This window comes from Carya illinoinensis, chromosome 8 (assembly GCF_018687715.1).
Source record: "Carya illinoinensis cultivar Pawnee chromosome 8, C.illinoinensisPawnee_v1, whole genome shotgun sequence".
Classification (NCBI taxonomy): domain Eukaryota; kingdom Viridiplantae; phylum Streptophyta; class Magnoliopsida; order Fagales; family Juglandaceae; genus Carya; species Carya illinoinensis.
The window spans coordinates 7,484,676-7,499,426 of NC_056759.1; the positions used below are offsets into that span (position 1 = coordinate 7,484,676).

The 14,751-nt window shown below is 35.6% G+C and overlaps 2 protein-coding genes across 5 annotated transcripts; one reads left to right on the forward strand and one right to left on the reverse strand.

Moving 5' to 3' along the window:
• Nucleotides 1–974: 974 nt before the first annotated feature.
• On the forward strand, nucleotides 975–10,594 carry LOC122317755 (vacuolar protein sorting-associated protein 35B-like). Of its 4 annotated transcripts, none has more exons than XM_043134746.1 (22): nucleotides 976–1,223; nucleotides 1,322–1,418; nucleotides 1,508–1,631; nucleotides 1,985–2,170; nucleotides 2,609–2,696; nucleotides 2,895–2,951; nucleotides 3,042–3,131; nucleotides 3,289–3,411; nucleotides 4,092–4,166; nucleotides 4,239–4,298; nucleotides 5,057–5,173; nucleotides 5,368–5,607; nucleotides 5,781–5,846; nucleotides 6,126–6,215; nucleotides 6,707–6,796; nucleotides 8,025–8,114; nucleotides 8,554–8,622; nucleotides 9,350–9,430; nucleotides 9,530–9,637; nucleotides 9,723–9,826; nucleotides 10,048–10,161; nucleotides 10,253–10,594. In XM_043134746.1, exons 1-22 carry the CDS (start codon nucleotides 1,128–1,130, stop codon nucleotides 10,461–10,463), a joined length of 2,376 nt encoding a protein of 791 aa, XP_042990680.1. In that variant the 5' UTR covers nucleotides 976–1,127; the 3' UTR covers nucleotides 10,464–10,594. The 4 variants fall into 4 exon arrangements, with proteins under 4 accessions (XP_042990683.1, XP_042990680.1, XP_042990681.1 ...); XM_043134747.1 differs by having other exon boundaries at nucleotides 3,346–3,411; XM_043134749.1 differs by lacking the exon at nucleotides 4,092–4,166 and having other exon boundaries at nucleotides 975–1,223; nucleotides 3,346–3,411.
• A 997-nt stretch (nucleotides 10,595–11,591) lies between these two features.
• Nucleotides 11,592–14,278, reverse strand: LOC122317757. The gene is made up of 3 exons (XM_043134752.1): nucleotides 14,026–14,278; nucleotides 12,329–12,677; nucleotides 11,592–12,218 (listed from the first exon to the last, which is right to left on the reverse strand). Exons 1-3 carry the CDS (start codon nucleotides 14,095–14,097, stop codon nucleotides 11,716–11,718), a joined length of 924 nt encoding a protein of 307 aa, XP_042990686.1. The 5' UTR covers nucleotides 14,098–14,278; the 3' UTR covers nucleotides 11,592–11,715.
• Nucleotides 14,279–14,751: the final 473 nt, after the last annotated feature.

Here is a 14,751-nt window from a genome sequence, read left to right on the forward strand (position 1 = left end):
GTTTGATATGGTTTTAAGTGTGTAAGTTTCGCGAGTCTGTCAATAATAAAATGATTTTTTCATGTAGATTTTAAATTTATCTATTTTTTAAAGGGAAAATACAGAATTTTCACATATTAAGATTGTAAATATCATTTTTTAATTAGTAGAATTTGCACATATTAAAATTGTAAATATCATTTTTTAATTAGTGTGATTGAAGTGGACATATTCGACATGGTCAAATTGTACTGTCTCATTGCCTATTAAAAAATAAAAAAAAATTCGATACAATGTCTTAGCAAGCAAGCATTAAGCGTATATGAGTTTGAAGAGGTCACAATGTCTTTGCAAACAGTGTTTTTTGTAAAAATTTATTTTCAGCGGTTGACTTAAGAAAACAAGAGATTAGACCAATTATTTGATTCCATTGGGACTGATAAGAAAAATTGTTGGGACTTCTCACCACTTCCTAACGTGAGAAATACTTTTTGCAGTTGGTAGATGCAGTCGGCGTGCAGTCGACTGTAAAAAAATGAATTAATACGAGACTTATATGAAAAAAAATTTATTTTTATAACTTTTTTTTATTCATGTAGGTCCCTCTGAATATAAAAAAATTTTTTTATAATTTTTTTTATTCATTCTGTACAGCCGACTGCACGTCGACTGTATTTGCCGACTGTATGTAGCAAAGCCCTTATATTCATAAAATGTTACTTAAGAGAAATGTTTAATTCAAAGAGAATTATACAAAATTATTTTACAAATTGATGTTCAAACCTACTCTAAAATTAAAAATAATTTTTATAGCATGATATATGACATCAAAATTAAATTAATTCTCATCGGGGCCTTAGGCACTTAATGACTCTATCATTCTTAGGCACTTAATGACTCTATCATTACTCTTAATTTATATAATTCCATTTATAATTGTTTTTATTACTCCTACTCTCAGCAACAACCTTTTGTTGATGCAAACTAGTGATAAGATTAGCCATAATCGCAGCTGTATCACCTAGCCGTGAGACTAACCTTCCCCGGATGGTAACTACTCTGCCAAACGTTCAACTCAAACGTTCTTCTAGCTACGTGGATTCAGCTCTACCGGCCCAATCCCGTCGGTGAAGAACTGAGAGGGCAAGATGATGATACCGGATGGAATTGAGGACGAAGAGAAATGGCTTGCCGAAGGGATCGCCGGCATTCAGCACAACGCCTTTTACATGCACCGCGCTCTGGTACACTCCCACTATTCTCCTGTTTGTAGCCCCAATCTTTCCTTCCTAGAGAAATCTCCGTCGTAACCTAACTTCCAGAAAATTTCTGATCCTCTCAGGACGCGAACAATCTCAGAGAAGTACTCAAGTACTCTGCTCAGATGCTGTCGGAGCTTCGAACGTCGAAGCTTTCACCTCACAAATACTACGAACTCTGTAAATATTCTTCTCTTTCTTTTTCTATTTCAATTCACCATTGGATTATTTGAAGTTGTATTTTTTTTTTTGTGGTCTGCGTGTGTGAGATATGCGAGCGTTCGATGAATTGAGGAAGCTGGAGATGTTCTTCAAAGATGAAAGCAGGCACGGGGTTTCGATCGTTGATCTTTACGAACTTGTTCAGCATGCTGGGAACATTTTGCCTAGGCTGTAAGAGTCTTGATCGAAAAATAAACCCTAACCGATTTTTCAGTGTTAAATCATTTGTTTGTATATGCAACAAATTAATATCTCTTTATTAGAATATGCGACATTTATAGATCTGCAAGTGATAGAATGTGGAAGAATTCCTGAACATATTCCCTGTTAATGACTCAACAAATCAAATGGCTATGTTCAAATATTCTCCGTTTCTCCCTTTATTTTTCAAATGATTCCATGCGCACTAACTTCTGAGCTGTGCAATGAGAAATTCATCTAGTTTGTGTAGTTGCGCTCTTTCAAGGAGAAATGTCAAATTACTTTTTTCAGTCCATCTGAAACTCTTTTTATTGATTTACCAGGTATCTCCTGTGTACGGTAGGATCCGTGTACATTAAATCCAAGGAGGCTCCTGCTAAGGATGTCCTTAAAGATCTCGTGGAAATGTGTCTTGGCGTTCAACACCCGATACGTGGGCTTTTTTTAAGATGTTATCTTGCTCAAATCAGTAGAGATAAGCTACCTGATATTGGTTCAGAATACAAAGGGTAAGATGGTTCTTTGATTGGGTCCCTTTCCCTTTTCATAATGAAGTTACCGGTTATAGGAGTTTATTGCTTTGTTGTGTGTTTTTGTTTCCCAACATTCTAACTCGTTTGATATTGATGGGATTTTTGCATTAAAAGTTTCTCCATATGACCTAAGGCATAAGTTGTTTTCCACATAAAATTTCCCGTGTAGATGAATAATATCTTCCTTTCATGATCTTTAAATGAACTGGCATAAGAAACATTTTATAATAACTTAAATCCTAGCCTCACAATTTTTTTGGGACTATCTTTCATGTTTAAGATCACAATATACAGTTAACGAATAGACTTATAGTAAATTTACCGTGTTGGTACATTCAGTTGTTACTACTTGTATAATGCTCGCAAGCCTTGTGGGACCACTTCTAATGTCATGGTGCCAATATTTTTCTACAGAGATTCTGACACTGTCGTGGATGCTGTAGACTTTGTGCTTCAGAATTTCATTGAGATGAATAAGCTTTGGGTACGACTGAAACATCAGGTTTGTTGGACATCTACAAACCATTATCCACTTTTGTGCTTGGACATGCATGGCACCACAGTACTTGCATGCCTTAGAGTATAAAATGAGTCATGAAGGCATGATTTTTGGCCATGCAGATGTTATGGTGCTTATGAATCATTCATACTCTATGGCGATCCTGAGTTGAGGCCTTCAATTGGGCTTTCTGGTCTGCAGGGACCTGGTCGGTCGAGAGAGAAGCTGGAAAAGGAAAGGAGTGAGCTTCGTGATCTGGTAATATCTGAAACTGTGACCAGATGAAAAGTTATGTAATAGATTGTGATAAAAGTAATAACCATTTTATTTTTATCACTATTTTGATAGGTTGGGAAAAATCTCCATGTTCTAAGTCAGATAGAGGGTGTAGACCTCGAAATGTACAAAGATACTGTTCTTCCCAGAATCTTAGAGCAGGTTTATTCTGGTTCTCTTCTCAGAATTTTTTTAATAAATTTATTTATTTATTTATTATTATTTTTTTAAAATTTTTGTTGTTATTATAATATTACCTTTTCACCTGCGAAGCTTTTTTTAGTAGCTCTTAAACTTGCATCAAAATCCCCTTGTGCAGATTGTCAACTGCAAAGATGACCTTTCTCAATATTATCTGATGGATTGCATAATCCAGGTCTTTCCTGATGAGTATCACTTGCAGACCCTTGAGACATTATTGGGTGCTTGCCCCCTGCTTCAGGTGGGTAACGTAACATACTGGATATTATTTCGAGTTTCAGGTTTCCTAATTTATTACCTTTAGCTTTGAGTGGAGGAGACACACAAAAAACGAGTCAATAATTCCAAACTTGTCGCACGTCCTACACCCCATGCTCGAGCTAGTTCCCATGTTTAAGGGACAGGAGTTTTTAGGCCCAGTTTGGGAGGGCTTGATCTTTTTTAAGAGCAGCAGCTCTTTTTTTATTTTTATTTGGAGAAGCAACTCCTATTCTTCTTCATAAAGCCACCTCAAACTACCAAGCCGCTTCACAAATAGTCGCACCATGGGTTACCAAATAAGAATGTTTGGTAAGAATTTTTTTTTTTTGATAAGTAAAAAAAAAAAAAAAAAAAAAAAAAAAAAACTTCCAAGTGAATTAAATCTTTTAGAAGCTTTTTTTTTTTTTGATGAATAAATCTTTTAGAAGCTTAAACGCCCTAAACATGAAAATTGCATTAGAATTGATCAGGATCCAAGATTTTTAAAAGACCTAAGAACATTTAAAATTTTCTCCTAGTAGAATTAATGTACAACACTAGATGTGAAGAACATATGCATGCCAGCGCATCTTTTGATTATCGAACTTTATTATGTCTTGCTTTCCTTTGATTGCCTTTCTATTTTCTCTGCAATCCTCTCAAAATATTTTTTATTTGCAGCCAACAGTAGACATCAAAACTGTGTTATCTCAATTAATGGACAGATTATCCAATTATGCTGCTTCAAGTACAGATGTGAGTTATCCATTTGATGTATTTGTGATTAATTCTCTCTCATCTTCTTTGATCACGGTTACCTTATGTTAGGTATTACCTGAATTTCTTCGAGTGGAAGCTTTTGCGAAATTGAGCAGTGCTATTGGGAGGGTAAGCTTTCTACCACCCTAATATTGTTATTCACTTTGAATGTTATACAAGCAGAGCTCCACAAGCCCAACCTTTATGTTTGCAAGGTTGACTTCCATAAGATTAAATAGTAGGTCCCTTGGTACCGTTTTCGTGAAAGTTTGAATAAAAATTAATAACAGTGTAGAGAAGTTGAAATCCCGTATGGCGACTATTTTATGAATGGATGATTTTATATGATCATACTCTATGTGTAATCTTGTGGAAGTTGAGTTGAAGGGTGTGGGCACACTGTTTCTTCAATAGAACGGTATATGTTTACTCTAGCATTTAGTTCACAACCAGAAAGGAATGGTCTCATAAAATTTAAAGAGGTTTCTGATATCATCACCTCCAAATTGCCAGGGATGTGTCTAAGTCTTCCGATTAGAGCATGCCCATCTGATATACTAGCAATGAGAGAATAGGATACATGTTTCCTGAAAGATATCATGGAGGAGTTACCTATTGAAAAAAAAAAGAAGAAGATATTATGGAGGAGTTGCCTAGTGATAACATGGTGATTATGGAAATCCAATAAGCGGCTTTAGAACAAAGTACTACACTGGCTGAGTTATTGATATTTGAAGGAAAAAGAGAGTCCTACTTTTTTCTTAACTGATTTCATATGTTGGGCATGGAAATGCATGGATTATGCTTTAAATTTAACAGCAGCATTTTGCTTCATTTTTGTACATGCTATGAATGTTTCCATGTTGATCAATACAATGCAACTGCAGGTGATAGAAGCGCAGGTTGAAATGCCCATTGTTGGAGCCATAACTTTATATGTCTCTCTTCTTACGTTTACTCTCCGTGTTCATCCTGATCGGCTTGACTATGTGGATCAAGTACTGGTATGTTTCCTCTTGAAGGTTGTTGTTTATAGCATTCATTAGATTTAAGTTTCACCTAACTAGTAGGCCTGCTGTTCAACAGAGCTATAAGCATCGATCACTTGTTCTTTGAGCTTCCATTTCCCAATGATTTAATTGCTGAAATTTATACTGACGATTGTTAAATTTTTATTATTTTTTAAATTCATTTTTAGGGAGCATGTGTTAAGAAGCTTTCTGGCAAACCAAAGCTTGAGGACAGTAAAGCAAAAAAACAAGTTGTTGCACTTTTGAGTGCTCCCTTGGAGAAATACAAAGATATTGTGATGGCCTTGACACTTTCAAATTATCCCCGTGTGATGGACCACCTTGATAATGAAACAAATAAAGTCATGGCAATGGTTATTATACAAAGTATCCTGAAAAATACATCTTGCATCTCTACTGCTGATCAGGTAGGCGTCTTCTCTATTTGTGCTACAATCTCAACTTTTCTTTCTGGAGTCTGTGGTTAATATTGTCTTTGTAGGTGTCCTCATTTGTATACATCCTGTGTACTTGGACTATGTCTATTTACTTGGAATAAAATTTCTCTTATTAACTAAAAAAAAAAATATTGTCTTTGTAGGTCGAGGTGTTGTTCGAATTAATTAAAGGACTCGTGAAGGACTTGGATGGAACCGATGTGGAGGAGGTGAAAACACAAACACACACACATGTTGCTGCTAGAATTTAAATCTTGCAAGATAAAGTATTTGAAAATTAACAATTCTATCCTGCTATCAAATCTTCTCAATCCACTATTTTTTTTCTTGATTTTTTCTTGGGACATTTGATCTTCAACGCTTGACGGGGAGGTGTCTTCTTATTCATTATTTTTTTATATAGGTATCTTTAGTGTTTTAGTTATAACATGTAATGATTTATCTGTACTTGTCTCTCCTTTGTGTGTTCCTGCTACAACTAACAATAGCTTGACGAGGAGGATTTTAAGGAAGAACAAAACTCTGTTGCTCGACTCATTCACATGCTTTATAATGATGACCCAGAGGAAATGTTAAAGGTTAGATTGGTGTCTTGAAATTATTCTGCTTCAGAACTGTCTTTGGATGTTTTAATGCTAGTGGAATCTCCTTAAAGCAACATAATCTTCTAAAATATGCTTTCTGCTTGTTTATAGTAATATGATTTGTGGTGCTCATTTAGAGTATAAGTAATGAGCTAGTAGAAATTGTGAGATAAAGAAGCTATGGACTTGTAGCGCATACAAAATCTTATGCTTTGGATTATGAATCAATATTATTTCTGCTAATTTAATTTAGGCATCAAGAGTCAGAACCTTCAAATGATTTTCTTTTTTGCCGTATTTGCTAATCTGGATATTTATCTTTTCTTGTAATCTCTGTATCCATCTAGCAGTAGTGCCATGGTCCAACTTTTTCTCATGTTTGCTAGTGGTCTAATGATTCACAGGACGCTTCTATAGATTTTGGGTGTTAAAACTCTTGTCATGGCATGATTTTAGTTTCTGATATTATTTTTGCTGACCTTCAGATCATATGCGCCGCAAAGAAGAATATAATGAATGGAGGACCAAAACGTCTGCCTTTTACTGTTCCTCCTCTTATACTTTCAGCACTTGGGGTATGTTTCTTACCAACTATGGCAGACTGTTATTTCACATTTTTTTTCCCCATATATATAAATTTCTAGTATGAGATGCCTACAAATGAAGAATCATTTGAGTATTCATCTCTTCGGGCATGAACACTACAGTGAACTGACAAGAAGAATTTCTGGAGTGGAAATTTGTCATCAGATGCTTGTTTAGCACCTTTCACACTTATATAGTCAACAAGGTCGTGTACGGTGTATCTAAGTTCTAGATTTTTTATGAAGACTTCGATGAATGAGTTTGGGGAAAATGCACATTGCAGTGAGGCCGTGGAATTTAACTTGTATAGTGATGGCTCGGATCTGTGTGACATCCATGAAGAATATATATACACATATATATAAATATTACACATTCTTAAGTAAAGGACATACTCGAACTTTGTGCGCTTAAGTTCCGTACAACTTTGTTTTTTGGGTGAAAGATACTGATTCATATCTCTAGTTCTATAACAGAGATACTGTCATTAGATTGTCAATGAAGGGTTTTGTTTGGAGATGAGGTGCACTTCTTAGTGCCAAGCTTACTTGTGACGTGATCATTATTGATGCTAGTTCTTTTGTAACTACAATTGCTGTGACAACCTCACATGCCTCAGGTAGAAGGAAGGAGAAATTTTTTTTGAAAAAGCTCAAGTTGTTGAGATATATCATTACTATATCTAATAGTGATGTCTTATTTAAACTAAATGAAGGAACACAATAAAGAAGAAATACATATAATATTGCTGACAAGACCTTGTGCCAAGGATAAAGAAGGGCATTTCAAAATAATTTGCTACATCCTCCATGATTTGCTTGTAACTGTTTCTAGTTCTTAAATAGGTGTATGCACATGTATACTTCCAGTGTACCAGGGCTATGCTCATCATTATATCAATATAATAACTTATTACCTAAAAAAAAAAAAAATTGCTGCATCCTGGTTTGTACTTTTTATGCAGATCCCATATATATATACAAAGGAAAAATGAAAACCTACATTGGTTGATTTGAAATGAGTCGTAAAATAGTTATAGCATTACTCAAAACAGCAGCAGTCATCTATTTTGCACATTGGAGTTTGGTATATACTTGAATAGTTGAATTTAGCAGAGGGATTACCTCTTGTGATTGAGCATAGCAGTTAAACTTTGATAGTTTCTCATAAATGGACCCCCAATGTGAGCATTTTCAGAAAGTTGTTTATGGCTTGCAGTTGATTAGGCGATTGCAAGGTCGGGAGGGGGATTTAACTGGAGAAGAAGTGCCTGCAACTCCAAAGAACATTTTTCAGATCTTAAATCAGGTGACCTTTGACACATGATATTTGATAGAACTGCTGTGGAAATCATGTCATTGTTACATGTTGATTCTGAAAATAGAGGTCGGTTTTTGTTGTTTTAGGCATGTCATTGTAGACAAATGTACTTGCTTATTGGCTTTCTTGACGGGCTGTCGATTATGTTATGTCTTTTGTTGTATGGTTCTATGCTATTTACCAAAACCTGGTTTAATTTTTTTGGGGAAAATAATAGAAAACTTAATGATAAAAAAATTCAAAAGGCATCTCGTTTTAAAACTTTCGCTTTTTTGTTTCCTGTGTTCTTTCACCGTGGTAAGTCTGGATTTTTCTGAATTTTTTCTGCTCTCTCTCTCTCTCTCTTCTCCCTGGGTTCTTGGAAATGCTTATTTTGCATGCTTGTACTCTTACCTGTAATATGACAATTATAGTTAATTTGTTTCAGGCTATTGAAGCTCTTACCACTGTTCCATCTCCTGAACTGGCATTAAGGTTATACCTGGAATGTGCTGAGGTAAGCCATGCTATGATTCCACAGGAAAAAAAAGATCAGAAAATGAATTATTTTGGAGATCCTAGAGTTCTTTTCTCGAGCACGAAAATTGATACTAGTAAATATTGTTTTCCAGATTGTGGGATTAGGCTTCTTTAATTTTTATGGGAAATCATTTTCTGATTTCAAGCGTAGGTTGTAAGGGCCTCATTGACTCCATTATTGTGAATGAAATGTTAAATGGTATTCTGCAATTACCGTTAAGAGTTGCTTGCACTTCATTAAGGAGAGTCACTTTGCATTTTGTGTTGAATATATTTTTCTTCAAATTAGAAAGCTTAAGGCCATGTTTGGATACCCAGTTGGTCTCATCCTATCTCATCTCAACATCCAAACACTACTCAAACACAACTACTTTTCAATTTCTATTTCTTACTTTTTCATCTAATTATTACAACTTTTCCAAACTTCCGTATAAAACACAAATAATAATTCAACTTTTTCAAATCCGAAAACAAAAATTATATTAAAAAATTATATTCTAACAATATTTGAATTTTATAATATTTTTATTCAACTTTTTCTCTCCCCTTTTCCAAAATCCAATAAAAATCTTAAGTCGAATTATTTCATTACTATTCACAGATTTCTCATCTCATCTTATTTTATTATTCAAACGAGACCTAAATGTTATGTTTATAATAACTCTAGTTGGGAACTCACTGTTCGTTTCTGTATTATGTGTCAGGCGGCGAATGACTGTGATCTTGAGCCTGTTGCTTATGAATTTTTCACCCAAGCATTTGTGTTATATGAAGAAGAAATTACGGTAATGAAGTGTGCACAAGTCTTCAAAGAAACATGCACTGTCTCATAGTTAGCCGCATTTTTATTTTCTATTGACACGATTTATGCATCTCGCTTTTAGGACTCCAAATCACAGGTGACTGCGATACATCTAATAATTGGAACTCTTCAGAGAATGAATGTATTTGGTGTTGAAAATAGAGATACTTTAACACACAAGGCCACGGGGGTAATGAAGCAGTACTATCTGGTTATTGTACTCTTGTAACCTGTTTATGCCAAAACTCAGTAAAGTTTTTCTTTCTTTCTGTCAGTATTCGGCAAAGCTTCTAAAGAAACCTGATCAGTGCCGAGCGGTTTATGCATGTTCACATCTTTTTTGGGTTGATGATCTGGATGGCATCAAGGATGGAGAAAGGTATGTTGCATGATATTTCAATCAATATATCTGCCTAAACTAGTAGCAGCCTGGTTTCGTTGGTCTTAATGTGTCTTTATCAGTTACCATCTTCATCGTTAAATAGTCTATTTCCTAGGGTATTAAGCTTGCATTTCTTGGTGCAGTGATCCAAAGTTTACTGAAATTGCCAGAGATTATCGAAGAGAGGATGTAACTAATAGTGCTATTTCCATTTACAGGGTCTTGCTTTGCTTAAAGCGTGCCTTGAGGATTGCAAATGCTGCCCAACAGATGATCAATATTACGCGTGGTAGCAGTGGGCCAGTCACACTCTTTGTTGAAATACTGAATAAGTCAGTAGTTTGGAGACTGCTTTTTATGCATATATGGCAAATAGCTTTTATGTGTGTACATTATAATTACTTTTATGGCTCAACGTATCAGGTACCTCTATTTTTTTGAAAAGGGAAACCCCCAAGTTACAAGTGCAGCAATCCAGGCTCTGATCGAATTAATCACAACCGAGACGAAGAGTGACTCCACAGCTCCCGACGCTGTTTCAGATCCTTTCTTTGCCAGCACACTGCGGTACATTCAATTCCAGAAACAGAAAGGTGGTGCAATGAGTGAGAAATATGATTCCATCAAGGTTTGACTGGATAGTATGTGCTAAGTTATGCCATTGAATGTGTGGGCAAGCAGGATGGAAGTTGTTTGGGGTTGAGAGTAAGGAAATGATAATTTGCTTGTTATTCCTTAATAAAAAAAATAAAAATATTTTATTTATTTTTTGTGTCGTTTTTTGGGGCTTACGTGAATTTTCACTGTTAGTAATCTGGTTTTGGGTCCCTCTCTGCTTTAATCTATCTTTCCAGCTTTATGAAATAATTGGCAAACATTTGCCTATTAATTATAATCCCACAACTTGAGTATTTTTCAAACTTTTAAAAATTAAAGAAGGGTTATGCGAAATAAATGAGAAAAATAAAAAAATCCTCATACTTTTGAATAATCCATTTTAAATAAACGCAATTTTTTTTTTTTTTTAAAACCCTTAGGGTTGGCTTAAGTGGTAAAGGCGTGAGATTGGAGTATGCTTCCCTAGTTCTAAGATTTAAATCTCTTGAGCGTAAATAATTTTTAGAAATTATAGAATTTTTTTTTCTTAAATTATCCGACGTGTACTGGTAAGAAAAATTTTGTACAGAGTGCTACTATCAGAATTAATCGATTTGTTGTTATACCCGGTGTTAATAAAAAAAAAAAAATCATCATTTTCGATTTATCGAGTCAAAGGTCATACAATTAAATTGCACGTTACAATCAATCTTAATAATTTGCGACATAGTCCTCACAAAAAGAACCTCCACTCCGAGCCCTTCAATCACAATCCGTACCCTGATCTGATATCCATTCTAAGATGTAGAAAAAAAGAGAAATACTACTCCCATCTAGAGTTGGGTCCCGACATATTTTTTTTCCTTTTTATTTTTACTTTATAATTAAAAAAATATTTTTTAATAATATTGTAAATATTTTTTCAAAAAATGTTTAACAATTTAAAAAAATGAGTTGGATCCCGTCACATTTTTTTTCCTTTTTTTTAAACTTAATAATTAAAAAAGTACTTTTTACTAATGTTGTGATTTAAAAAAAAAATGTTTAACAATATAAAAAAAAAAGAATGAATGAAAAAAAAAAAAAAAATAAAATTGAAAACCTTGCGGTTGTCGGGAGCCGTCTTGTGCTATTTGCAAAAAATTAACAATGGGTTTAGGTGGTATTTGAAAAAAATTACTCGAGTCCAATCAAATTATCAAAATTTCTTGTAGTGCTTCAACTCTAATGTACAAGCCGCGGATGCCCAAACAAAAAAGGACGACAAAAAAAAAAAAAGGGATGAAGAATCAAAATGGAACCGTGTAGGGTAATGCATACACGTCAGCTTCCGGCAAGAAATAGGCTCGTGGCCGCAACATGGGACTCCTACAACCGATGGCATCGTTCCGAGCTTCATATCTTTCACACTCATATCTATTTTCCCGCTGCGTCTTAAAAAGCCATTCTTCATCATCACTGAAATCGTTTCCCTGATGATACTGGGGCGGAGGTAGGACCCAGTTCTCAATTGAAGTTCTATACAGTGATTCTGCCGGAATCTCATTTTTGTATGAGGTTGTTGTTTCATGCCTACCTGGCACTGGACAAGTTGCTTCTTTTTTTGGCCTAATATTGAGCTTCTCAGCAAGTATATTTTCCTTGGTGTTAGTAAAGCAGCCCTGTTCTTGACTAGGAAAATTGACACTTCCATTCTTGTGTTGGGCATGACAATCATCAGCCCTTCCACAAGTAAAGCGTAACTTCTCATTGTCCTGGTCCTTTGAATGAAGCCGAATCCGGACAATGGTTCCTATTTCACGTTAAAAAACAGTTGCAGATTAAGTGTCCACAAACAGCTAATGAACTCCAGTTAAACATCTAACATTAGCAACCCAAACGAAGGAATAATCCCAAACTCACCATGACTGCGGAGGCCACTAGTCGGTGAGGTGTCCCTTATCCTCTTGTTGCTTCCCTGAAGGTTGTCCGAGCAAACATTTATGGAACAGGTTGGCTGCTCATGTTCATCAGTAATACCACTCCTTTCCAATTGTTCAGCCTCAGCTTCAATTCGTTTTTGAATATGAGCACCTAGCGACTTTTCTTTACTTCGCTCCTGTTCGTCACACTTCTGGTAATCGAGCTTTCTTCTTTTGCCGTGACCAGTATCAGTGGATATCTTTTTTCCTCTATCAGATTTCCTTTTCTCCTTCTCCCTCTTCTTCTCTTTCTGTATTTCTGTTTTGATCTTCTCCCTTTCTCTTTGGAGCTATAAATAGCACCAATGCACGAATTTTAAAAAGTGGGGCTAGATCAAAAGCAAGCACAGCCAGACCAATGATACCGGTAACATACTAACATGGAGCAAACACACAAGCAAAGCATTTGACAAGTTTTTATTACCCTAGAAGCATTATTCAAGGTTAAAATATGACCACTAACAGGCATTCATTACCTACTAGTAGTAAAGCATGCAGAGCTTTGACCACGCTGTCAGGCAGTTGTTGAAAAACAGCATAAAATCAAAATCACAGTAAACAGCCTCTGGTTCAAGACATGGTCAACCAGTATGCAGCCTTTACTTCAATACATGGTCTAAAAGATTATTTACAATATTGACGACACCTTTCCAAAGCTGACAAAGGAAACTAATCTAAGAATAATGGCATCAATCCATATTAATTTGCAAGTTCACTTTTGTAAGATCCCTTTATGGATGAAGCATTTCTCTTTGAAAAATGATTAACTATTGAGAGGGAAAATTCGTTCTACCTCAATGTAACTAGGGTTTACAATTCACAACCTATAAATTAGTTCCAAACGAATCCAAAAATGCATGCCACCAGAATATCCTCTCTCGTTCTATCAGTTACTTGATTTAAAAGAAAAAAACTAAATAAGCTAATTCATTATATAAAACAATGTTAATTATTTACATATTATACATGTTAGACTTCACATTTTAAACCTCTCAAAGCAGTAAACCCAAATCTAGTCTAGCTCAACCAGAACCTAAGTTCCTCTAAAGAAGTAAAATTTCGAATCAGGGCACAAGTAAAGAGAGAGGTCGCCATTACATCGCAACTTTCATCCTATACAAAACCGTTTTTACAATGATTTCAAGGAGTTAGCGCTTTTTCCTTCCCATATTCTTTTCAATCCAATCACACCAAACTTAATCCAACTCAGTACCCAATATATATCCAACTTATCCAATCCCATCCGACCGCACACAAACAACTGTTCAACCCTCTCCTTTATCAAAATGTAAGTCCTTTCGAGTTCATTCAAAACCAGACCATGTATTACAGTTAGTCCCAGTATTGGTTTAATTAGTGACAGTCAGCCTTTTAATCTTTATCCAATCATCCCACACATTCTTTAAAATGGACGGCTCCAACATTATCTCAAGACTCGGATCTCACGGAAATACCCAATGCTTGAAACCCAGTTCTCAGTGCTCTTCCAGATACAAACAAAATATCTACAAGAAATACTGATTCTTGAATACAAGAATATGCTTGTATCATACACACAGATGCTTTGCTAATCAACCATTCACAATTGCGAACACAAGTAGTTGAGCATAAACGCAAAAACCAGATTGCTCAACAAACCTTAATACAATCGATCCACTGCCCCCCGTCCTTCACAAATCCCGGAGGAGGGTACGGATAGCATCGAGACATCCCCCCAATTACGAGAAACCCCCCGTTCAGTTACTCTTCGGATCACGATTAGGGTTTTCAACGGAGAAGATGAAGGCAAGAATTTGAGAAGAAAGAAACTCTAGGGTTAGGGTTTCTTCTCCGATGCTGCGCACGGAGGCAGGAGCAACAGAAATACGCGTAGAATGTTAGACATGTGGGAGGGGGGGAGGGGGTATGTATAATGCGAGAGTCTAATTAGTCGGCTTCTGCGTCGTTTACTTATTCAATATTCCCATAATACCCTTAAATTGGTTAAATTCCTCCGTGTACGCCACTTTTCTCACGGTTTTATTACTTATTAGTTTGTTGTTACGTCCGTTGTTACGCGTTGCATTCACGCTCCAATACGAATGGAGCACGGAGCAGAAATCAAGTGCTCCGGGGCCATAAAACTATATGATGAGTATGCTATTATTGTACTACAATCGGCGACTTTGCTTTTATGTTTCCTTTTGTTTTGGCAGTAACAAAGTATATGGCTTTGATTCTTAGAAAAGAGATTTCTTCTACGTGCTGGAACTCGAGGGCTTCAAATGAAATTACGACTTGAGGGGACTTTGCTCCCGACTTTAAAACTTCAAACCGAATACCAATAGATAAATAGAATAAGCCCTAAGTCATTTGTTGTTCATT

Excerpts from the sequence above, each read along its gene's own strand:
- LOC122317755 (XM_043134746.1), top strand. The coding sequence starts at position 1,128 with ATGATGATACCGGATGGAATTGAGGACGAAGAGAAATGGCTTGCCGAA. Across the intron at positions 1,632-1,984 it reads GGGAACATTTTGCCTAGGCT|GTATCTCCTGTGTACGGTAG; the intron begins GTAAGAGTCTTG and ends TTGATTTACCAG. Across the intron at positions 3,132-3,288 it reads TTCCCAGAATCTTAGAGCAG|ATTGTCAACTGCAAAGATGA; the intron begins GTTTATTCTGGT and ends CCCCTTGTGCAG.
- LOC122317757 (XM_043134752.1), bottom strand. The coding sequence starts at position 14,097 with ATGTCTCGATGCTATCCGTACCCTCCTCCGGGATTTGTGAAGGACGGG. Across the intron at positions 12,678-14,025 it reads AGTGGATCGATTGTATTAAG|CTCCAAAGAGAAAGGGAGAA; the intron begins GTTTGTTGAGCA and ends TGCTATTTATAG. Across the intron at positions 12,219-12,328 it reads TAGTGGCCTCCGCAGTCATG|GAACCATTGTCCGGATTCGG; the intron begins GTGAGTTTGGGA and ends AACGTGAAATAG.